The sequence below is a fragment of the Bombus terrestris genome, chromosome 11 (genome assembly GCF_910591885.1).
Source record: "Bombus terrestris chromosome 11, iyBomTerr1.2, whole genome shotgun sequence".
Lineage (NCBI taxonomy): Eukaryota > Metazoa > Arthropoda > Insecta > Hymenoptera > Apidae > Bombus > Bombus terrestris.
The window spans coordinates 1255616-1281257 of record NC_063279.1 but is presented as its reverse complement, the minus strand read 5'-3'; the positions used below and the strand labels follow the sequence as shown (position 1 = coordinate 1281257).

General features: G+C 34.7%; 1 protein-coding gene and 1 non-coding gene across 4 annotated transcripts; both read left to right on the top strand.

Moving 5' to 3' along the window:
* Window positions 1–44: 44 nt before the first annotated feature.
* Window positions 45–25514, top strand: LOC100649741 (synaptic vesicle glycoprotein 2B). 3 transcript variants are annotated; one of them, XM_012313332.3, is made up of 10 exons: window positions 45–283; window positions 20519–20757; window positions 21373–21432; window positions 21551–21634; window positions 21706–22030; window positions 22442–22563; window positions 22721–22959; window positions 23114–23555; window positions 24085–24372; window positions 24858–25514. In XM_012313332.3, exons 2-10 carry the CDS (start codon window positions 20721–20723, stop codon window positions 24911–24913), a joined length of 1653 nt encoding a protein of 550 aa, XP_012168722.1. In that variant the 5' UTR covers window positions 45–283; window positions 20519–20720; the 3' UTR covers window positions 24914–25514. The 3 variants fall into 3 exon arrangements, with proteins under 3 accessions (XP_012168722.1, XP_003398712.1, XP_012168723.1); XM_003398664.4 differs by lacking the exon at window positions 45–283 and adding an exon at window positions 8942–9156; XM_012313333.3 differs by lacking the exon at window positions 45–283 and adding an exon at window positions 19600–19743.
* TRNAR-UCG lies at window positions 18719–18791 on the top strand. Its single transcript has one exon. It is a non-coding gene; the product is annotated as a tRNA-Arg (tRNA).
* Window positions 25515–25642: the final 128 nt, after the last annotated feature.

The following is a 25642-nucleotide window of genomic DNA, read 5'->3' as shown; positions in this document are numbered from 1 at the left end:
AAGAGGGGGAAGGGGCCGCCTGATTTCGCGGTCCCGTGCGACGTCCCTGAGTTGGCAGTTGTACTAACAGATTGACAGACGTACTCGTCGCGAACTGACCCCTTCGTAGTGATTTAGTTATCTCTCTATCGACGCCTCGCCAACTCCTATAACTTGGATCGTAATAAAAAGAAAGAGGAAAAAAAGTGTTACCGGAAGTGTTGCATCAAAAGGTAACGCGAATTCTACGCTGAATGAGCTCCTGCCGGTTTGAAATCGTCTCGAGACGAGATATTATGATTAGGTGAGTAACTAAATTAGGTTTGATCTTCTTTTGAGTGGTCGTCCCGTCGTTCCGCAATTCAGTGATTGTTAGAGATTTTTCAGTGACTTTGGTCCTAGTGACAAATTTTTAGGTACAACGATACATGTGTGTTCGCAAAAACAAAGTAGTCGCTAAAAATCTCGTAGTTGATGCGACTATAAATAAACGAATAAGCAGGAGAAGAAGTCTATGGTATAAGATCGTTTGAATAAAGTTTGTTAGGCAATTATATTAGTATTAATGATACAAGTTAAATTAAGTAATATTAAATAATGTTTCAAGTATAATATATAGTTCGCTATAAGGAGGTTTTAATATTAACGTAGAACCATTTATTCAGTTGGATAAAACGATGATCATATCGCAACATCCAGTTTCCTTAATCCATATATAATCTCGGTAATGTTTAAGCTATTAATTACGAGGTAATGTATGATTAGTAAAAACCACAGAATTACTAGTTATAAAATAGTAATATCCTTTGAATGTTCTTTTTTCGACATTTCTTAAATAATCTTTTATATTCTTTTCTCTATAAAATTAGATTAGAGTTAATTAATACAATATCGTGGTTGTACTAATTTGAAACTTTATTATCGTCTTTTAAACGTTTTTTAAAAAAAAATGTAAATCGACTATTTTATAACATTTCCAGCAAAAAATTAGATTGAAGTATAAAAGTATAAGTATTAAAATAGAAAAAAAGCTCGATGGTTATATATCAGTGTGAAACTTTGTTATTGGCTTGATCTCTTTAAATCCATTACTTAATTCAAACTTCCTTATTGCTTTAAGTAAAGATTCGCTGCGTTTTCGTGAAGTGCATTCCATTCATGAGCGAGTAAATTAAATGAACTGATGTAAGTAGTAGTATTTCGTGTGCATCCTAGTATTTGCAAGTGTCTAATAGGGTGCTAGTAGATCAAATGAATTCGTGGTGAAATCAGCTTACAGTGCTCGATAATAAGTCTAGTGGATTTCGAGCGGAAATAGATCATACCGGTCATTTGTGACACGTATGAACACTCGGGATAGTTGCAATGGTGTTTAAAGTAGCAAGTTCTGATACGTTTTATACACAGAAAATTCGAATAATATTTTACTTAAGTCTGCTGCTCTCGCTTTTTCTTCACATTTGTATGCACGTCTTTAAATATTTTCTATTCTTGAGATATTTTATTCATAAAAAGCATGGAATACGCAAAAGGTAAAATTACATTGAAGATTAAAATTAAATATTTAAAAACACATTGATCCAATGAAAGCAGCAGGGTTTATGTTGTTTACCATTCTTTCTAGTTTTTCGTAAACTTACCTGAATCAAATATCATTATGAAAATGTACAACGTCCATTTTGTTTAATAGTTACATTTTGTTTAGTGGTAACAAGGATCAGAAAATATTTCGTTTAATTTTTCCTATACAGATAAGAGTCCTATGAGAAATTTAGATCAGCTATATGCGTTATGTAACAACATTAACAAGTCAGAGTTAACGATTGAGTAATGCATTAGATAATTAAGGTTTGAAGCTCGGTGCTAGACACTTTTCCATTCGAAACGACGTAATTTTCCGACCTCTAAATTTGATTTATGTGACGCAATAAATCGATGGAAAAGAAGTTTGTCCAGCACTGAAATATTGCCTAACCTACAAAAACCATATATGCCTATACCGTACTGGTAACATACGTAAGATTCAAGATAGTGTCTAGATCGTAAATTTCAAAATTCTTCATCATAGGTACAATTTGCAATAGATTGCCAAGTAGGAATATGCCATAATGTGACGCAAATTGTTAACTTTATGGAAAGAATAAAGAAAGCAGAATATTATTAAATGATTGAATCCTTCGAAAATTTATTACGTGGTGCTTTATTCTGGCTTTTCGTTGATATAAGAGAATAATTTCTTTTTTAGAGCTGCTTAACATCCCTACGATTTTATAATTATATTATAATTTAATAACGATACGCGAAAATATAATTTTATTATTTTATAACCTTTTAATTTTCATCATTTACCTAAGACTTCTTTCGAGTAGCTCAATTCTGTATCTCACTTTTTGAATGCACAAATTTAGCATTTTAGTAAACTGTAGTTGAGAAAACAAAATTACAATCGCGGATCTGGTTTCTTTAAAAGGAGTACGTTTTGCTTGCTAGTTTTCGAAACGGTTTGGTAAACACAGATAACAGCCCATTATTATCATATTTTGCACGGTGACATGAAAAGATGAGCACAATCAAATTGCAATTTTCTTTGAAAACTTAAGCAACATTAAAAAAATTACGACACCCGGAAGAATGGATCTTTAAAAAAAAATCGACAAAGAACAGATGTTGAACAATTCAACGTCTTACAATAATTAAATGGTAATTGCACAAAGTTACAGCTGTTCGCAATTACGGTAGATGCAAAAATGCTCAAAATTCTAGAACTGTACATCATTTACTTGAAGATATATCTTCGATTTGAAAAATTGTAATATTGAAAACTCAGATAGATAAATGAAAAAAGAATTGAGAGTCGTAATAATAAAAACTGACAGAAGCATGCGCTTATTATATATACTTGGTACGTGTAGCGCAGAGTTGATCCTTTCAAAAAAAAATCATACGTCCAACGTCAGAAATTCAAATTTATTCGCGTTGGAAAATCAGATAAATCCGTGAGACGAACAAATTGAAATCTTGCAACAGTAATAAAACGAGGTAAACGTAATAGTTCAGCGTAGGTATGGCGGAAATCTAGCACAGCAGCAACTGGATTTCCAATCTGATTTCCATCGATTGGTTGATTCTGGCCTCATTGATCGACAGATTTATTATCAGAAGTATACGATCGATCTACTGCGATTCTATTGAATTCAGCCAGAAGATGGTTGATGCGATATTTTTCTATCCTTCTGTTTATTCGTTCACGCAATCGTAAAATGTAATTTTTGTAAATAATACTCTGTTTAAAAAATGCACACATATATATATTTTCGAGACAAATATTTAAACTCGTGATCAAAATATTAAAATACGTTCTCCACGATGCAAGTCACGGTAAAGCAAGAGTAACCAAAAGCGAGACAGATAAACACACGAAGAGTTAAATAATTGAAATATTTCATTATATCACGATCGATCGAATCAAGTCATGCGTGACAAACACGCATGATTTAACATATGTAAACCTAATATAACATCGTAATAGGCGAAAATATTGGTTTAGCTTGAAATGCAAATGTCGCGATTTTGCAATGAAACCGATTTTCTCACATGGATCGCTATTTGAACCAGGATGTCATTGCCAACGAGTCACAGCGTGTACCTTCCTCGAGTCCTAGATGCTAGAAATTCAAGAATGGTGAGAAAATTAGGCTCCTTTGTGAATTCATACAATTAGAACGAGAGATAAGCTCCTTGAACTGAACATAAGTAAACAAAATTAACATAGCTGGTTAATTAAATTCTGTAAATTAAAATCCGTTTTGCCTCATCTTTTCAACGACGAATATAAGTACAATGAGTGGATGACGGATTTTTATGTATTTATGCGTAGTTTAAAGATCCAAGGATGCATAATATGCAAAAATATACGAAATGCTGAAAGTATAGTGCTCGTTGTAATATTTGATAAGTATCGAGATACTTTTGTCGCTCACTGTATATATGAGAAGAGGTTATTGAGAAGAGAGCGTTGTATGACGCGAACTGCATCGAATTTCTTGGGTTCCGCCGAAACGACGCGCATTCAGCTCCCATTCAACTCGCAACATCCACCCACGCAATCACGCTGCAACCGTGCAGTACGTGACGCGTGATCCGCAAGATTTTTACGCTGCTTGCCGGTTGATTGCCCCCAGAGCACGTTAATGACGTCAGTACGCTCGATGATTCACTACGAGCAACTCGTGTACACGACGCCGGACACATATGACCGTGCGTGTGCATAATTCGCATTACTTTCACGCGTCTGTGTACATTGTACACCTGAACGCATTTACCGCGTTGATACATTCGGCCACGTTCGCGTTTCTTACCATGTTGGATTGTTTTTCACGTTACTACTTTATTCTATTTTTGTCGATTTAGAGCAATCCGAGCAATCCGATAAAATTGACAGTCATGCGAAGACCGCAGATGAAAAGCACAATTCATATTTCTCGTCTTTTATAGAGAAGGAATTTTAAAAGTTAACACGTATGTTTTGGCGATCGATGCAACGTCAAATTTGTCTCTGCATTTGATTTTCATTCTGCAACGATTTGCTCAATTTGCTCCGCTCTTTGGCCCATTTCCTACTCGCGTTTTCTGTTCATTGTCAGTCGTGTTTCTCTATTACTAAGAGATTTCTTAACCTTCGCATAGTATCCTCATAGATCGCAGACTACAATGATTTATGTTGGATCGTTTAAGTTTACGACATTTAAATTTCGCATTTTTTATTCTCAGTGTTAAAAACTAGTAATAAAGTATCCTTCTATTTCTGTTTCTATCGCTAAGAGAAATTTCTTAAGTATGCGGATAACATGGAAGAATGATTTATTGATACGCGTTATTTTACATCCCAATTTTATTATATGTATATGATCAGGTCTTCGGGAAATATCTCAAATGTTTGCCTAGACCGTATCATATATGCATTAACTAGAAAGTATGTAGTATAATGGGCATTTTATTATGTAGACGATATCGTAGGCTTCATAGGACTGGATACTACCGATACATCGCTATGTGGTCTCCCAAGTTCAACAAAGTTCGATAACATCATCGTTGATTAGAATGCCAAAGACCATAGTCTGGAAAATATTTATCGCGTATCGTTTCGATCACGATGCCATTGTTTCGCGTTCTTAATCAGCCAGGAGCTAATGAAATCTATTTCTTACTAACCGATATTCCTAGTTCTTTCTCTTCTTTTGCACTTTTATTTCAAGATTGATATTTCTTATCTTACATTTTCATTTATTGAAATAAATATTTATGCGACAAATATTTCGATGAAATAGTTTTAATGTATCATTAGAGCCATTGTTTAATCAGAAGCCTCGTCAGAATTACAAAGTTAACTCTTCCTTACAAAACCGATAAAGATCCAGTATTTGAACCCTCACCATAGAAAAATTCTATATCCACGTTAAGCATTTATTTTATACATGTAATGCGACACAATTTATATTGGTATATCTGAAATTATACTGGTCAAATTTGAAACTAATCTGAAAATGTATATAGAAATTAGAAGGTATTTGTTGCAAATATGTATTGAATAAAAAATTGATATAAAGCGTGATAGCCATCTTGAGTATATAAGTGTCAAACGTGGTCTTACCGATTATCGAGCTCCATTAAAATATAATGGACGATCGACCGTTTAAATAGATCTGCGATCTTTGCGAAATAATTATACATATGCTTGTACTAAATATTTTGTAACTCCAATATACATCAAGAACCTAAATTCGTAGCACAAGGGAAGTCCTAGCCCGAAATAGGACGAAGATCAAGAATACCAAAATTGTGCTCGGGGCTTCGTTTTCGAGAACATCGAGCTTGAAAAGTTGCCATCGCGAAGGACACCGCAACGAGCGAAACAGAAACGAATAGAGACAATCATTGCGCGGCGAGACAATCGATTACATGATAGTCATATATCATTGCGTATATTAATGCCGAGTAAGATCGTAAGACAATGCAACCATGTTTCTGTCCGTGTATCATGCCTGGTATCTCGATGACTGTGAATGCAAGACGCGTTTCATTTGTCCGTAAAAGTTTGCGACAATATCGCGAAGGTGATGGAAGATACCAGATACGTACTAACAGTTATAGGTTGACGGAAATTCAGGCGACCTCGAAATATGGACTAAACAGGTTGACTAAAATTCAGTAGAGTAAGATTCAATGGAATAGAATATGGCCCACTATGCTAACGAACTATAATTATATTTCTAGTAAATTCTGTCTTAATTCGAAATTACATGTAAAATCGAACTTTCTTTATAATTCCTCCAATACACCATAGACAGAATAAACATCAAGTAGTTTGAAATAAATATCGAATTTATCATCTGATTCTATTTTATAGGATCGTAGAAGTTGGAAACTCTAAAGGTTGGTTCGTACACGGTCAGTAGTTTAGTCAAGTAGCATGTAAAAGCGAATTTACACCGCTTTTATCCTCGTTTCATTCGCAATGATCATCGAAAGTTAAAAGTGTAGATTCGGCTTTACTTGCCATTTGACGGATACTGGCCGTGTCTGAATCAGCCTTTAGGTTAGTGGCGAGCTCGCAACGGTTTGTAGTTCGTGTGCATAAGACTCGAAAAGCTGGTTCCACTTTGGCGCTTGTTAAGCCGCCGTAAGATTTACTACAAACAGTGTCTCCATTATCACGTTTCTTTCAACACGAGTTGACGTGTATCTTTTTAAAGTTGGTAAACCCACATGATTGACGACACGATTGCTGCGCAATTAGCGATACATTCTCGTTCAATTTCGACTCTGTTCTTACCGTTGATTGATTTTATAAGCCACCAATTTGTCTTCTGGAAAATGCACAATCGTCCATCCCTCGATGTTTCGCCTTGCCAAAAAAATTGAGATGTATTTTTCGAAAATCGAGCAATGTAATTGTTAAACATTTCGTTTGCAAACTTGCGTTAAAATTATTTTTCAATCTCTCTGTATATTTATTTTCAGATTATTTTTGGTTACAACCGAAGGCTGAGTTCACTTTCCGATAAAAATTAAAACAGAAAACCTTAAACTTTTCCTAATATATTTTCCTAATCATTGTAATTTCCTGATATATAATAACTACACGGTAGCTGCTAACTTTAACTAGTTCAGTCGAGGCGAATAGGTTATGCGCTTTGTGTCAGAAAGGAATAGCAGACAGGTTAAGCAATAAGATGGATATGGAATACAAACGAATGGGGATTAGGCTTTTCGAGATCGATGGCATGAACGTGAAGACTCGTCGGTGATTTCGGCGAGTCGTTTCCGGAAATTTGTATCTCGCCATACCGTAAAGTACTTGCCTGACATTGTAAATAAATAATTACGGAAGACGACCAGCATCGATATATCGTCGTGATTCTTATTTATTGAGAAAAAAAAAACATATTTTAATGTAACGTATCTACAAGAGGAAAATCACAAAAATACCGGTATTTATTTCGATTGTCGATAATATATTGGTTTCGATATAGCTTCGATGGGATGATACCGGTATCAAAATCATACAGGATTTAAAGTAACAATGAAAAGGAAGTAGGGAATCGTGTAAAAAGATTTTACGAGGAGCTGTTTTATTTTTTCGTCGGTAATGCGATTAAGTAATATTGCGTAAGACGAAGAAGAAAAAAATAAGACCGAGTATTACGGTGCTTTTTATTGTTCGCCAGATACATTTGTCGAAATAATTTGATTTATCGTTTGTTTATTTGTTAAGCGACTCGTTAAATTTGCTCTTCTCGAACGACGAAATTTCTTTTAAGGTGAAAATTTTTTTCTTCGCTAATGACCAGCAAAATTGTTGGCAGGAGAGCAAGTTCAGAAAAGTGTAATAAATCTGTCTAAATGCTCTTGTCTAAATTTATGATCGTACAACATGGAACAACGTGCAGATGGCGCGGAAGAATTCGAAACGTGTCCTTCGCTGTGCTTCACGAATTAATTTATACGACAATAGTAAATTAATCTGAAAGCAATACCACAATTAGCTTGGATTTCGAACCAACGCTGAACTCTACTAGCTGCTGGTCGGAATTCCCATTTCGATCAAACATCGATAGCCGATAACGCGAAACAACTAGAGAACTGATTTAAAGGAATTGAACGTCTCGATTGATCCTCGTTTCGAACCGACTGTTGGGCCACGTGTGCGATTAAGATTGCCGTTCTGACGAATCAACGCTCTGCTACTGCTCTATTCTTTGCATATTTTTTTGCATCTTGAAATTTTCCATATATTCCGCAATTTACCGTAATGTACCGTACCTTGTGGAATATTACGCTTCTAAATTTCCCACGAATGTATAAAAATTCGCAGTCTACTAATAATTAACCTTCCAATAATATCCACTGTCTTTCTATATTCTCGCGTATCACGCGTATTTTGTGCGATATCGCACTTTCGAAATTCCCCATAAACGCAGAAAAATCCACCATCTTACTGATAATCGATCTACTAAATATTATGCGAACGATATAATGTTTGGCAGGATAACTGACTAAACCGCAAGAAACGTGCAATGTCGAACGAAAGATCGCACTCGGCCGTGAGCCTCGTTACAATAAAATAATTGATATTAACATTGATCCATCGATAATGCATCATCGATTTTCCAACTATCGGTTATCGATTATCGATAAACAATCAATTAAAGGGGAAAAATGCTTTCTCGTGGGTGTCCAACGACCGACTCCTGTTATCGATGTCGCGGCGATGTTCCGCGGGAATCGTTTACACGAGGTTACGCAACTGATGGTCGCGTCGTCGCGAGTACCGCGAATTTCTTCAGCGCCATGCGCTTTTATGTTTCTCTCAAAGAGCATTCGCAAGCTGACACTCGCACAACACGAAGTGTGTCAGAACGAAACTTCGCTCTAAACTCATATAAAGTAATTTATTCATCAAAAGATGGATGTCGGTTTTCGCGATCTCGTTTGCTCTTTTTCCAACGACTCGTCGTTGACTCTCTGGATGCAGATACGTTTGTGTGTGGCTTCTACGAACGAAGAGTGGGGAATATTGGTGCCTCGTGGCCTCCCCTATATAAGGTTTGCGCTCTCCCATTGCCTCTCGGTTCCCCAATTCGGGCAACTTCTCCGAGACTTGGCAAACCGCACACTGTAAGTTTTACAATTCCTTTTTCTTCTATTTAACTATCGTTAAACGTAAAATTTCATGTCGATTTTTGGCTCAGACATGCCCGTTAACATTGCAAAGAGAAACTTTTCTTAATATTTTGCGATGATAATACGAAACAGCGGAAAAGACCGTGGCCTATCGATGTCAATGTTAAATGTGAAATTTGTATGAAACGCAAAGAAACGATCGTAGCAGTCGATTCGTATTTATATTTAACGTATTTTTATCGAAATTGGTTATACCGATATAGGTCGACCAAGATGTATCAATATCACGATGTTTGAGTACAGTTGGAAGATATTTAAGTTTGTTAATATCTCTTTGAAATTGTTAATATCTTTGTGTTTTCTGTTTCGCACAAATGGCACAATTAGGTTCTTCGATTCTATTGCGTTATTTTGAGAGATGATGGCGAGAAGGAACGAACGTCTTCTTTCTTGTTTGCCAGATCGAGCTTAGAACGTTCAATAGAAGCAGAGGACGCAGTTGTTCATGATTGTCTATGCTCCTGTTACTTATCAATGTAATTGAATCTTCAAGAATTAAAGATCTTATAGTGATGTTTACGTTTCGTCTATTTTATTACCCGATTTCCATAATTCGAGCTATGGAAACGAACCAGTTTGTCACGACTCTGCATTCGTATAAATAACGTCGGCCATTGAACCGTTTGAAAAATGTCAGTAAAAAGCCTACTTTCGCTCAATATGCTAAACACGTTATTCAGGATCAAAATTGACCAACAATTACGTCGACCGACATCACGTCGAATGAATCTTAATCTCAATCAATAAATTAAAACCGCATGCCGGCAGTTAGCCATTGGGATGGCGAACGTCTGCGAAGTAAACATACCGCGTTTCGTGTAAACACATAATAATTAAAAATGCAGGATCGCGAAACGTGGACATTGAGACTAGAGCATCTTATTCTATTCGGGACGTAACCGGTTACAACTACTTTTGAAAGGTTTTTGGCGTGGAAACACACGTTAAACAGCGTTATAACTTGTTCTATGGATCCTTGATTGGCCGCAAAACGTGTCACAATATCGACAAAGTAACAAATAAAATAACACTTCGTTAATTTTGACGTTACTGCCGAGAATTATAGATTGTTTAACAAATTTATCGACCTATGGATACGATGAAGTTTAAAGTCATAACGTTTATGAATAAATTACAGCAGTATTTTAGTAAAGTTGCTGAATAATCTTTGATTTTATTCACCAATAACGGAATTACATTTGCCTCAAATTCAATTCGAAATCGTCCCTACGTGCGAGTTTCACAAATGATACGCTAAGATATTGTTATTTATTGTAGCGATTCTAGGAAGTGATTCCAATAAATAATAGAATTTGGATATAACAGAAAATGATGGTACTTTTAAATTTAAAATTCAGATTAATTTATCCGTAGTTCTCTGAATTTCTACACGTTTCTTAAGAATCTCACAACTTTTTGTCCGTGTAATTAATTAATATTAATGGCAAAATATCGAACTATGTTTTGTTATAGAACATAAAAACATATAGCGTAAGAAATTACGATGATTCTTGGAACGTAGAGGGAATAAACCTTGCCCTAGTGACGACGAGGTCGACATATTTATTTCCATTTTTCATATTACCTTATGCGAAAAATCGCTTTCCCCCCACTGTCATCAGTTACGCTTGCGTTTTATATCTGCCTTAATTAACAAGCTAACAAACGATTAATTTCCATCAGAGACGAATTTTCGTTAACGTTAGAACGCGTTATAATGATTTTGCAAAAATAAGCGCACTCTTTCTTGCGTAAAAACTAAAAGCATGGCTGCTTCAATAATAAACTTCATCAACTTCGTTTAGCTTGTTAAACTTAGATCAATCTTCAACATATATACTTACGTACGTTCATTTCGATTCTATTAATCCAATAATATTAGTTTGTTACTTCGGAGATATATATTTAGCGCAAGCATACATAAATGAACTGCAATGGACGATGAAACGCTTATCGTAATTAATTAGTTGCGGATGTTTATGCGAATTCGTAGATATATTTGCAAATATAATTTCATAGAAAAAATAGAATTTAAACACGTGCTTGTTTCGCTTCGAAGATATCTTTAATAATTGGACTGTGAATGTTTATGCGATTCGTATCTTCATGAACAACCGAAGAATTGGGATCTGAATATAAACGTGTTTTAGTTATTAAATATCTATTTAGCCGTAATATCAATAATAATTTCTTTTCATTTTAATGGCATCATCGGTGGAAAGTATCGTTCGTGTTAACATCGATGAAAATTTAAATTTCACGAGCAATCGCAACTTACTAAGATCTGCTAAAATTCCGCTAGTAAAATTCAACTTAACTTATTAACACGTTCATCCCTCGATCAGAACCTTTCGTAATACAATTAAAAGTTAACAAAGCTACATAAACGTTAAGTGGATCAGTTTCAATTCTTCCACGTACAAATATGATGCGATTTATTTTCATTAGAATTTTCAGTAGAAGTGAAATATCAAGAAACGCGATATTAGTTACTATTGTTGGTAATTCTTGTCTTTCGGTTTGAGATGGCTTCCGGTTTACGCTTCCTCTTACAGGAGATATAATTTCCTATAGAATTAAGGATCGTAATTCGTTATAATTGAGATATAGGAAAATAACAAAATTATTGTATCCAAGGAATTAACGATCTACGTATAGCGTAAGTAACGGTTAATTCAATTTTCCGTCTTAACGAATTAATATGATATACAAGAGCGTTAACGAGTCGATGAAACAACGTCGAAACGAAAGGATCAAAGGATCTGATATCCTTTGAAGCGAATCGAGCAAAGTAACGGGGGCATCTCCCTTCATGGCCACCATCGACATGTCATTCGATAGACTAGGAAACGAACGGGAACGTTTGCAAACCGAGTGATAGGAGGTGGCAGTTTGCTTTTACTCTTCGATACTCTCTGACAGTCACTTCATTTCCAAACGCCGCACCGTCTCTCACGGATCGAATATTATTTTATTATACGTAGAAGCCGCGCGTAACACGATAAAACACGTTCTTATTCGTGAAATCGGTGCGTCGCAAATTTTTGTGCATTCTCATGTTCTTTGTTATTAGATCGTCGATTCGAAGCTTCTTTCGAGCAAGTGTATTTTACTTATCGCAAAGAGATTATTTTTTTAAATTCTTAACTTTTAACTCTGTTATTCCTCCTCGTACTATTAGATACTATTTAATAAAATAAAAATCAACTGTTTAAATACTTTGCTTCGTTCAGTTTTGCTGCTTTTTACAAACGAGAAGAATAAGTGGAACAGTAACAGAGTTAATTATTTTGCAGAATTATTTGTCATTATTCGTAGACAGTAGAGGAAAGATTAAAGCTAGAAATTCATCGAAAATCGATGTTTGAATATATTTCGAAAGAAGGACGATGTACATAATCGCGAAGAACGTATTTTATTAATTTATTTATTAATAGTAATAAGCATGTTTCGGAAAATTAGTTTCGAAATTTTGAGTGCACGAGGTTCTTATCGATTTGCGCACTTTAATCGCTTTTTATAATAAACCGGTGGTTCGCTATAATAATTACAGTTGATTAAACGATAACCTTAACGAAATGTCATATAATTTCGATAAATTTGAGGATTTACATATGTGGTAGTTATCATTTCTCAACGCACCTGACTTTTATCATTCGATTTACTGTATTTCCGAGTTTTCTAAATTCGACCACCCTCTAACTGGTATGCTACATCAGTTGATCGATTAATCGATCCTTTCGTGTTGGGCCACGGATCCTTGGATCGTAATTTCATGAAATTCCACGCTTCTTCCAGGAGTAAGTAATTTATTTGTTCGTTCTTAATTGCATAGATCAATTCTGACAATTAATTATTACTAATTTTTCAATAAATGCTGTTTTTCGCGTGTCCCGTCAAACACCTTCGATCGACAAAATTGAATTATTAGGATATTAGATAAGACACGAGATATTAAATGTCAAATTACGCTGCGAGTGATTTATTCATTCGCTGAAACGTCCTTCTTACTTTATCGTTCGCAAATCAGGTGAAATACAGTACCTTGTTAAATCAGATTCTAAGTAGGCTATGGAAGATTTAAAACTATTCAACGTGTTGATACGATGCGCAATTTAAAAGTATTCCACGTGCAAAATAAATCTTTTCTCGAGTTCCACTTTTTTAATTGCGCTCATTTTCATACAAATCTGAAAAGAAATATTATTACTTTGATATCTCTAACGTTCTTCATAAAATATTCAACGAATCAGAGATTTCTGTTCTTACTCGATCAAGCTGCTTTACATCGGCCTATCCCCCAGACAAGGGAAATTATAGAACGCGAAACAGAAGAGGAACGCAAAGGAGTCAAGAAATCCATTTACCATACGTTTATTTTTGATTGAGAGAGATCATGAATCAACGATACGCTTATCGAAAACGTGCCAATTAGTTAGCAGTGGTAGTAGCGTGGTGCGAACCAGTCTTAACGAGTATGATGACACCGCTTTTCAGCGACGGCATCGCTTCTCTGCCGCCGGTAAATTTGTCGACAACGAGACTGATTATTATGTCCTTGCGAGACTGACGATAATTATAAACCGCTTTACTTTCAGTGCCACACGCTTGACACGCCGATTAGAGCTTTCGAGAGCAGCTTGACCTCGTTTCCTTTTCGCACCGTTCGATCCGCAATCGCGATCCACGTTTTTAATCAAACGCGATCCCCCGATTAACAGTCGCGTGACGGTGATCAACGCTCGAGGTTCGCATTGATCGCGAATTTCGCCAATTTTTTCTATCTGCAATGGCCTTTATCTATTTTACGAGTTTCTTTATCCATTTATCTTTATTTCAGTCAGCACGATGTTCGAGTCAAACTGAGTAATTTGGTTACGAACAATTTTTAAACTACCTATATTTACAAGCAGATTACATATTTAACTTGGTATTTATTAGCAGCGTGATAAATAGCGAAACGTATCGTAGATATACATCGACAGTTCGACGATCAAATTTGTTGTTTATTTGTCATTCGTAGTTCTTCCTTTCGCGGTTCGACCAACTTTCGAATTTACAGCGCGTTATGTCGTTTGCTTTTTTCTTAAAATTTGCATTCACTTTCGTGCGAAAGGCCTTAGAATATAAAACTCTTGTACCAGGATATAACTTGTACTCGTTAAAAGAAAATTTGTTCGACTTGTAATTATCGTAAGTCACTAACGTGTGTAAATTATTCTTATTTGATAATTAATAATTCTTATAAATAAATGCTACGATAATTCGGTAGAGTAATATTAACAAGCGGCGAATCGAAAGACATAGATGCACGAGTATGTAACTTGGAAGCCTCGAAACGGAATCCTATGAGGATTAATTTATGTTAATTCGACATCAATATCGTTTCAGTTCCATCGCTTTTATGGGAAAATCGGCAAGGTCGAAGTAGTTCTATGATGGAAGAGGAACGAAGGTGTAGCAACTGTTTTCGTGCGACCGGATTGAAAAACAATAGGTGTAACGTCGAGAAAGATCGTTCGATGTAGAATGTAGGGGATTAGTACAAGTGTCGTATGTTACGAAGATGTCTTGTTTAAATAAAACATATACGTATACAGTATTCCTACTGTTTCACAGGTTACTTCGTCTTATAGAAGAGAACGAGAATACAACATTCGTAACAATCACGTGGATTCAAAGTCACAATTAATAAAAATGAACTTTCCAGTTGAAATTGCAAGACGAAATTACTTTTCGTATTTAAGAAAACTTTTCTCGTTTCTCATGCCGCAGAAATCCCCTCTATCTACGTTAAATAACCAGGAATCTCGGTAAAAACGTAAGGAGTGTTAAAAGATCATTCGCAACTCGAGTAATCTATAAATACACGTTTCACACGTGTAATATTACACAATTCTTCGCATTTTTCCATTCCGTCGTGCCGTTATTGCTATTTGATTATCGACGAAGATTTTTCAAGAAACCATATCTTTCGTAATAACAACAGGGAACAATAAAAACACAGATGTCAATTGCTTATTTGCGAATTTATTAAATAGTAAAGATTGGTTCGTAGGAACGTAGTTCGATGATGATCGTAAAGACTATGGCCTTTGCAGCCGTTTATAGTCATTGCAGGTACAAGAACACTGACCAATTCGAGACTGTGTTCTTGAAACTGTCGACCTTTTCGTTTCTATTTCCAGCATTTCCGTATCCACCTTGTTAGGTTGCGAGATATTTAAAAAACAGTTTCATTCAAATCAGTGTTTTCTGAACATGTCAACGGATGGCTACTCATTCTTATTATCACAGTTTATGATTCATCCTCGTGATAAACAACGTTATTTTCTATTCTGTTACTCGGCTGATGTTTGATAAAGCTGGAGAGAAAAGCTCTACGCATAAAAATTTCTTCTTCGAGGTTCCCTTTTTTTTTTCTCTGCGGAGAAAAGTTAAGATCTCTTTAATTGTCTCTTTGCCAGCAACCTTAGCTTTTATCGTAAACGTCGGAAAGTTGGTCGAAGAGCTCGTGACGTTAGTACTCTCGCGAGTTATGTAATAAATACAAATAAGAGTAAGATTATTTTCGCATATTCTAAGAACCAGGGTTTTCCTGTATGAAAAGAAGTTTTCACACTCTGAAAGATATTGGTATAAACTATTCCAACTAAGTAAACTTTCAGGGCGTACTGTACATGTCAAATTTATCGCACAACAGATATAATTGACGTATATCTGAAAAATCCGAATCGCAAATTATATGCGTAAACGTTTATACAGATGACAATTTATAAATATTGTTATCAGCTGAAAGTGCTATTATGTCTCGTTTTATGTTCTGCAACGGCCTCTATGTTGATAATGAATCACGTACGAAAAGTTACGATCATTATAATGACAAGTTCGACCGATGTAAAACGTGTAATTAACTCGAAAATATATTATAGCAAATTAGAGAGAAGGAGAGACGGTAAATTCGTTTCTAATACATATTCGTTAGAACTTTGGACGTCAAGAAATAATCGTAGAACGATTTTTCTATCTTTTATCAACCTATGATACTTGATATTTTGTTAAATTTAATAAAAATCCCGATAAATACAATTTGAACGTACAAAATATCTTCGAATTTTTCAATGAAAGATCAATTTCCCTTATGTTTGCAAAATTAAGCGACGATCAAGATAAGACGATAAAATTAAGCGACGATCAAGCGAATAAAAGATGTTCCAAAAATCGTAAGATTTCTTATACCAAACGGGATAAAACGGAATTCGAGTTTTAATTCTCTGGACGCTGTTTGCGTTGATTAAATTTATTCCAGCGATACCATAGAAGACATCTATCGCTGTAACTAATGCTGTAACTAATTCTATTTAAATTCGCTCAGTTTAAATTCCCAAGAAAGGAACTAAATAATTGACGTACTAGATTCTCTATAGATTCTCGGCTTAAAAGGTTTTCTGTATTAGTGCCAAGAGTGCACGTGGTGCACAGATCGCACCTGCAGCACGCATCATCGTAGATGGCAATTACATTACGACGGATCATTGAACTTAATTTCACAACGGATAATTGACAGTTTAACCGATGTAGTTAATTACGGTGTATCGTACAACGACCTGAATGCGATACTATTCATTAAACCTTTTAAAGACACGATATAGTTGATATAAGTCACGATTAGATGGCTAATTTAAAATCAAATTCATATTTTTAGAAATATTTATTTACGTATAAAATTAATGAAATAATACCGGAAACGAATGAAATAAAAAAATGTTGAAATATCAGATTTTACTGTTAATTTTCACGCGCGAAGATCTTCGAATGTAGAATCACGAATTAAAGGAATATTTTCCTCGAGATAAAGGCATACTTATCTTGCATTATTGAAAAATAGCAGGCACGTGTTAGTCCACGTTTTGATTTAATCAATTCGAAGAAAACATTTGTCGAAAATTTATTGGGACACATTCCGCGCAAGTAAAGGCTTCCTTCGAATGATTCCATGTATTCTTCTTTGCATACGCGAAATCGTCTTGTTATCAAGGAAAAGTAATTAAACTTCCTAATGTCAGCTTCCAGTATTACGTTTAAAGTACTTTTTATCACTACGATCGTAATTGCCAGAACGCTATACGTACATAGTTCGTGCGTTTATTTCAATTCGATTGTTCGTTTTAACTTGAGCGAATTAGTATAGAGAAATTCTATGATAGAATCTTATGGAATACTTTCCAAGAAAATGTAATAATACAACGTACTCGGAAATTTAACTATCATTAAATATATACTTTACGTTAACCTGATTAATATTAATCATCCATATAATAATAACGTTACTATTAGGTATAGGGTGGGTACACATGGAATACTTTGGACAAAGATGTTAAGTTATCGTACAATTTGCATTCACGATCGAACGAGTAATTAACGTGATTAATTTCCTACCCAACTCAACCGTGCACGCATCAGTTTGTCACGATAATGATTGAAAGATTTTGATCGAAACTTTGTATTTATATAGCTGGCAAAACAGCTTATCGCGATAAACATCTGAAAAGATGTTCAAATCTCGCTTTTTCTATTCAGGACACTCTTATCAGTTTTCTCGCGGTAATTAAAAACGTTATAAGATATATCAAGAGACGTACGTATATGTTAATTAAATAATGAAATATTTATTTCTGACCGATCAAAATTATAAAATCAACAGATTATGGTGGTACAAATGTTCACGAACAGAAAATGCGCGCGTAGAACGAAAGAAAAGAGGAAATTAATAGGTAAAATGGGTCATGCCGATTCACGAAGTCTGCCGAAGGTTTCGAAGAGACGCGCGTGATATCGTCTACTTAGCGAGTATTTGGTACAGGATGTCCGTCAATGTCTGCTAATATTCGGTCGTTTTCTAGAACGAGACGAAGACACGCCTCCCTCGCAATTATGTCGTTGAGCTTTTCAGGGTCTGTAATGGGATTTGCCAAGATATTCGATTCAACATTTTCTCGAAATTCTTCTATTTTTCCTATATCTTATTGCGTTGGATATCGTTTGATATCAATTATTTAAAATTCCAAGGTAACATAATTACGTGCAAACTTATAAACTCCAAACTTTTCAATTCAATCGCGAATCTAACAGCAAGGTTACAAGATCTAATTTATATTTACTACGATAAAAATTCCATCTTATAATTATGCAAAACAAACGATAAGCTACGCTCTTTATATAATATTCTATATAATTTAAATAAGTTTTCAAGATAGTCAAAGTTACTCTACAATTATTATATAAACCATCGTTAAATTACCTATATTCCGATAAATGCAGATTTATAATCGTTTGCGCGTTAGAGCATCGATGTAGAGCATTTATTTTTATCAAATAATATCGTATATTAGAAGCTGAAATGTTTAAGCGATAACGTTAATTCGTATCGAACGATAATAGGGGGTGACATTTTCTTTAGCATTGAAATTTCAATTTCAGAAAACTACCCTTCAACGACCGTGTGGCCTAACGGATAAGGCGTCGGACTTCGGATCCGAAGATTGCAGGTTCGAGTCCTGTCACGGTCGAACCTTTCATTTTTAATTTTTTTTTTCTTTTCATTTTGATCGCCCAAATTAATTTCTTTCCCTTTTCTCGTAAACATAATTATTTTCCTTGAATCGATCTTTTACAACCCTATCTAATCGTATCATTTATTATAAGAAATATATCGGTTGAAATTATACAGGGTGTCACAAAATATAGATTCAATCAAAAAAAAAAAAAAAAAAGACAAAAGAAGAGAAAGTTTATGTAGAAAAATTTCCTTCGAGGCTTGTCTTTCAAGTTGTAAATAATAGACACCCCATAGATTGAGTTTGAAGCAAGAATATAATCGCCAGAAACTTCGAAACTAGTCCTTTATGTTAGATAATAGCGGTTGTATAAAATTCATTGATTATAAAATATAAATTTGTCAACGTTGAACACTCTGTAAAAGAATAAACGAAGATTAATGTATTTATGCGACACGCGTTTTTGCAGATCCGTGTTAGAAACGTCGTCAGAGCTTTTATACTCTAACATTAATCGCGCGAATAGTAAAAAGACAGACGACATTAGGAAGAAGTTTCGCAAAAATTTAATGACTGATTTGAAATAGTTGTACTAAAAATAAAGATACTCTTGTTAGAGTAAACAAGAAACCCGGTTTCCCGGCATCCAGCTTCAGGAAAAATTGATTTCAGCTCGTTCCTTTTATTTGGATAAATATGTATCAGTCGAGTTTGTTTTCACGTTAGATTGTATCGAGGCTGTTATGATAATTCAAGAAATTATTCATAGCCTGATCTGTTCAGCCATGACGATATTCTCAGTGTATAGTTTACGAGACTTTGTTCAGTCGAAAGATAGCGCGGAAAACCGACTGTTACGTATGTGATGGCTAGTTGCGTGGAGCATAGAATTGTGGGAACACATAATAATTAAAGTGATCATAGTGTTTATATGTTAAACGAGTGCGGTCATCTGCGAATCAAGGTCAATCTTCGTAAACGTATAGATAATACAAATTTTTCGTATTATTTTAATCGACGTTTCATCTCGTCTCCAAAAATCCAATTGTTCACCGATGAAAAAAAAAGTGTCTTAAATTAAAAAGAACGAAGATTTAGAAAGGGAAAAATCCTCGACGATTGTTATAAATTACACATTAATACGTAGCATTTTTCTTGATATTAAAGAGGGACTGAAACTTAAGTACCCTCGTGACGTGCGAATCACGTCCCTCTTGCAAGATGCTTCGTGCAGACCTGATTATCGTTTCGTTGCCTCTGATTTCAAATCGTTGCCTTTCGGAATGTTACGACCCACGCCCACTATTATCGCTGCAACTATACTGGCAATTGGCCCTACTTAAACCATCGATATCGTTTCGAATGGGAAAAGTAAATTCCTTCTGACTTGTCTATTCTTAATTCACCATCGAACGTTGCAGTCTTCGTAAAATATATTATAGTAGGAGATTAGTTGTGTGCAATCGATATTGGGGATCTCAAATGTACATGTCAAATTATTAAAGCCAATTTTATTATGAACGTATCGTTTGTGATAGCAACAGATAGCTTCTATACGTATATCTTGCCTGTATATCTTAATAAGACAACCTTTTGTTTAACGGAGCAAGACTTTATTACTTTCACTAGCTTTCGTGTTTTTGTTTAGTGCTCTTAGCGAAAAGTAACGCGAAATACATACCCTTTTTCTGTTTATATAATGTGTTGTATATGTTATGTGTTTTTATATCGCGTTTCAGCTCACAAGTGAGCGTAGAACCTAGCCCCGCCGACGAGCAGCAGCAGATCAGCACAGATTCAGCAGAAAGACTTCGCCGAGATCCAGCAGCCCGCAAAAACAAGATCGATCTAATATCGAACGAAGCCCATCGTCGAGCACGAAGATTTCTCATCTAACTCTATTACAAAGCCAAATTCACCCAACTGCGCCGACATCGTAGAATGGTAGAGAGTGAACTTAATTCAAAGCACAATCATAGTACGTATCTTTAAAAATCTATTTCACAAAGTATCTAATTTTTAAAGCGATACACATAGTGTACTGTAACGAATTTTTTTACTGCCACTTAAGTTTAGGTTTGATATGTTTACAGTGATTAGACGACAATATCTACGATTCATCTGGCTTGAATCGTGTTATTGATACATTGCGTACAAAACAGTCGAAATCCGAAGAATCGTAATCCAAAAGGATCATAAAATTGCTAAAATTCGTAAAGCGATACTTTTACAATGGATTTTCGCATAATTACTTAGTAAATGTCTCATATCCATGCGTTTAACGCTGTGTTTATAAAACAACAGAGGTTAAATGTACTACGGATGCTTAATAAATCCTTCTATAACTTCTAGAAAAACTGTTCATTCTTTATTAGAAACGATAATACGATCGATTAAAGATCTATTTTAAACAGAACATTCCGAATGTATCGTAATGCGATGTATGAATTCAAAGGAAATACTATAAATATTAAATATGATTATTATATTTCGCACTGATTTAAATAATATGCAATTCTTATTTCGAAATCATTAAGTGGTACAGTTATATAGGAATAAATTAAACACGAACCTGTTTTCTCATTTATTTCAGAGTGTGATGTAAAAGACGAGCGGCTAAACGGCTGTGGCTCTAAGGATCTCGAACTTGCCCGTAAGTACTATACAGAAATTCTGTCTATCCGTTAACAAAAATTAAAACACCATATTATCTTGTGCTTGTCGCTTAAATGTACCAAATGTATCGAATATGTTACAATCTTCTGTAACAGGTATTGGAACGACGGGCAAGACCCTAGACCCAGAGAAAGGATCCATCGTTAAAGCAGATTTTGAGAAAGCCATCGAACTTACCGGTAATTTCGTTATTTCTTTTCTTTCCCTATATCAGAATACATATATACGAATTTACGTGGATTCTTTTCAGACTATGGCAAATTTCACTACTTCCTCCTCACGGTGTGCGGCTTCGTCAGCACTAGCGAGGAGATGGACGTAATCTCTATGTCCTTCATTCTACCTAGTGCACAATGTGACCTAAAGCTCGATACCCAAGCCAAGGGATGGCTCAACTCGATCATCTTTATTGGTATGATGGCGGGTGCTTACGCCTGGGGCTCCGTAGCGGATGCCTTAGGTCGTCGAAAGGTTCTCATCGCCATCTCTTTCACGAATGCCCTTTGCATCGTTGCCTCCAGCTTCAGCCAGTCCTATGAACTTTTCATGTTCTTCCGTTTTTTAAATGGCGCTGCGTAAGTCGATCCATCTACGCTTTACAGCTAAATTATTAACATCCTTCATTTTTTTATTATATATACTCTGGCCAATTTCATCGATGTACATTAAAATTACAATTTGAATATTTGTAACGGCGATTTCACCGACGATTTCGTCGATTACTTCGATATGCTACATACCGAGAAGCGTATAGAATAAAGTGGAACGAAATATGGGGGAGAAATTATTTTGCGTTATTCGCAACTTCTAATAACGAGACTTTACTCTTAATATTCTTTAACAATACACGCTTGAGTTGAGTTAAAATGATATGTTAAAATGGGTCGTAGATTATTAAAAAATACTAAAGTTTTGTATTATATTATACTTTAATAGTGATATTTTAAAGGATATATCAAATTTTATAAGAATTCATTGATTTTTAGACTTGGTGGCAGCGGACCTGTGATCTGGTCATATTTTGCTGAATTTCAACCAAAAGCAAAACGAGGCTCCATGCTGTCCTTCATGGCTGCATTCTGGACACTTGGAAACCTCTTCGTTGCTGGTAAATCTACGTAATCTTTTGATTAAATTTAATTATTATTAAATTAATATCACACTATACTCGCGTCATTGCCGTTTCTTGTTACAAGATAACATTGTTGTTTCAGTCTAAAAAGAAATTTATGGTTTAATAAATGAATGCTTCTTTTTACCACCAGGTTTAGCATGGTCGATCATCCCTAACGACATCGGCATCGTAAGCTCATCGTTCACGTACAATTCTTGGCGAATCTTCCTGCTGATCTGCGCTGCTCCATCGTTTATCGTCGCGGGGCTACTCCTGCTGCTCCCTGAATCCCCCAAATACCTCTTGTCCTGCGGAAGATACGAGGAGGCACTCGATATTTTCCGTGGGATTTATGCCATTAACACTGGCAAACCGCGTGATAGTTACACGGTAAATATCACATGTTCGTTATTTTAATTAGCACTAAAAAAAATGTATATTCGTATTTAGATACGTAACGATATAGACCATCTTACGTTTTATGAATATAGAAATTCAGAAAATTCGAAATAGTATAATTTTAATTGTTATGATACGGTTTTAGGTAAAAGAATTAATTTTGGATGACTTCCAAGAACCGGAACCGAAGAAGAGTACCGTCGAAAAAAACAAATATAAAACAATGCTCGCTGACATCGTAGACAATAGCAAGCAACTGTTCGTCTCACCGATACTTCGTTTCACCGTAATATCGATCATCATCAATTTCACTTTTCACATCGGTTATTACGGTCTCATGATGTGGTTTCCGGAATTATTCAATCGTTTCGACGAATTCCATCGTGATCATCCTGATGAAGTTGCTTCGATATGTCAAGTAACCGAATATGTAGTTCAAAAAGGTTCTCAAAGTATCGAGAATTTTTGCTTGGATAAAATTGGCGCTTCCGTTTTTATGGAATCGTTGATTACCGTCGCATCCGCCATACCCGCAAATATCGTCGCTGTTTTAGGAATGGATCGTCTTGGTCGTAAATTCTTTTTAGGTAAGCATTATTTGATATTTGCATAAGTACTTTATCACGCGCTATTAAATTTTTAACGTATTTTTAACGTTTTTTTCGTAGATGGCCGATTTTTGAGAAAGGTAGAAGAGGAAAGACATTTATTATTTTTTACATTCGATGGATTTTTTAATACCACGTATTTAATATACAACGTGTTCAGCGTCAATTTTGATATAAAACTTTAATTTTCTGTAGTTGTTAATAGATTTAATCTAACGTAGTAGTCTAAAGCAACAGAATTTTACAATTGTACTCGGTAAATGTCTTCTAAAATGAAATTTTTTGATGTTAAAGTAAATCTTTGAACTCTATTGTAATATATAACTAATAATTTAATATTTAAACATTTTTTTTCTTTATTCCGACAATTGTATTTTATGTAAAAGATACTTTGTCCTCTTCTATCTTTTTCAACGAATCTACTATTTACAATGATAACGCTAAGAATAACGTATAACTACTTAGCATTTATGCAAATGACAATGTAAATAAAATGCATTATTTGCAGTGTTCAGTACATTTTCATCAGGACTCTGTTCAATCGGGCTGTATTTCGTATACAACAAGCACCATAATCTGATCGTTTCGGCAATCTTTAGCGGTGTGATAAGCTGCGGAAACGCAGCCTTAGACTGTCTAATAACCGAAGTTTTCCCGACGCCACTTCGCGCTACAGGAATTGCTATTTCCATGGTCGCGGCCCGTCTCGGTGGAATTATTGGTAACATCGTAATAGCTCAACTCCTCGACATGTATTGTCCAGCACCAACTTTTATTGTTGCTGCTCTTCTAATAGGTAGATATTTTTAAGTTTTTTAAATGCTAATTAAAATGCTATTAACGTTAAAATTTATGTTACGTCGATTTGTATACATCACGTAAATAGTTACATGGAAATCGGTACATATTTTACAAGAAAAATAAGTAAAAATGTCATCATCTTTTATATATTGCTTAAACTCATTTTAGCAAATGAATTTGTTAAAATCTATTTATACATCTATATTATGCCATGAGCATAATTCTTCTATCTCTAATAGTTTCTAAGATAGTTCCCAAAAAATGCACTTCCAATTTTAAACTCAAAACAGAAGAAAATTACCTTTGACTACTTGTTAAGACAAGCTCGCTTACTATACATATAGATATGTTTATTGAACAAAAAAACATCTTTTTGAGATTTCCACATTTTGAAACAATTTGTATTTTTTTCATGTTTATCTTTTAATTAATAAATGAATTGAATTTTACTAAATAATATAAATTATATTTCTCTTACAGGTGGAGGATTATTGTGCTTGTTCTTACCAAACACAACACGGGAACCACTTTCTTGACACCAGTGGAAAGTTACATCAGACCAACTAAATCAATGTACAATCATACACGTACCCTTCCAATTGCTAAACTTACCATATTTCAAAACAACATATTGTATGTTCATGCATTTGTTCGCATTTACTCATGAAACGATTCATTGTAAACAACGTATGTCGTGACGATTGAGCATCACATTCCTATTTTACATATCAATCTCGAATGACAATAAACAAAGTTGTATTAACAATTAGAATTCGTAGTAGATAGTAGAGGATGTTTTTATCCAAGAATAAATGAAACACGAATGCACAATTTCCTACAGTATCTTTCTTTGTAAAAAAACAAAGATATATTATTTCTATTACATGTTCAAATATTAGATATATCGTGACACTCCAATCGTGTGTGAATTTTGTGTATTGTTCGCTAAACGTGAAATGTAGATACAGCATTTACGCTGATAATTCATGTGGTGTTTGTAAAATTTTTGTTATGTACTTTTGTATCTTTTGTCCATACTCCTGACACAGCCATCATATTTATAAGATATAACAATTACAAAATGTCTGAAATGTAAAACAATGTAACTATGAAAGAAAGTAAAGAAATTTAAGAAAATTGAGCTTTTTCCTCTATAGTGTACCCATAATCCTTTTAGATTTTTATCTTAAATTTTATTATTATAGAAATATTATTAAATTTTAATAGAATTTGGCCTAAATTATTTATTTCTCTGTTAAGAAAAA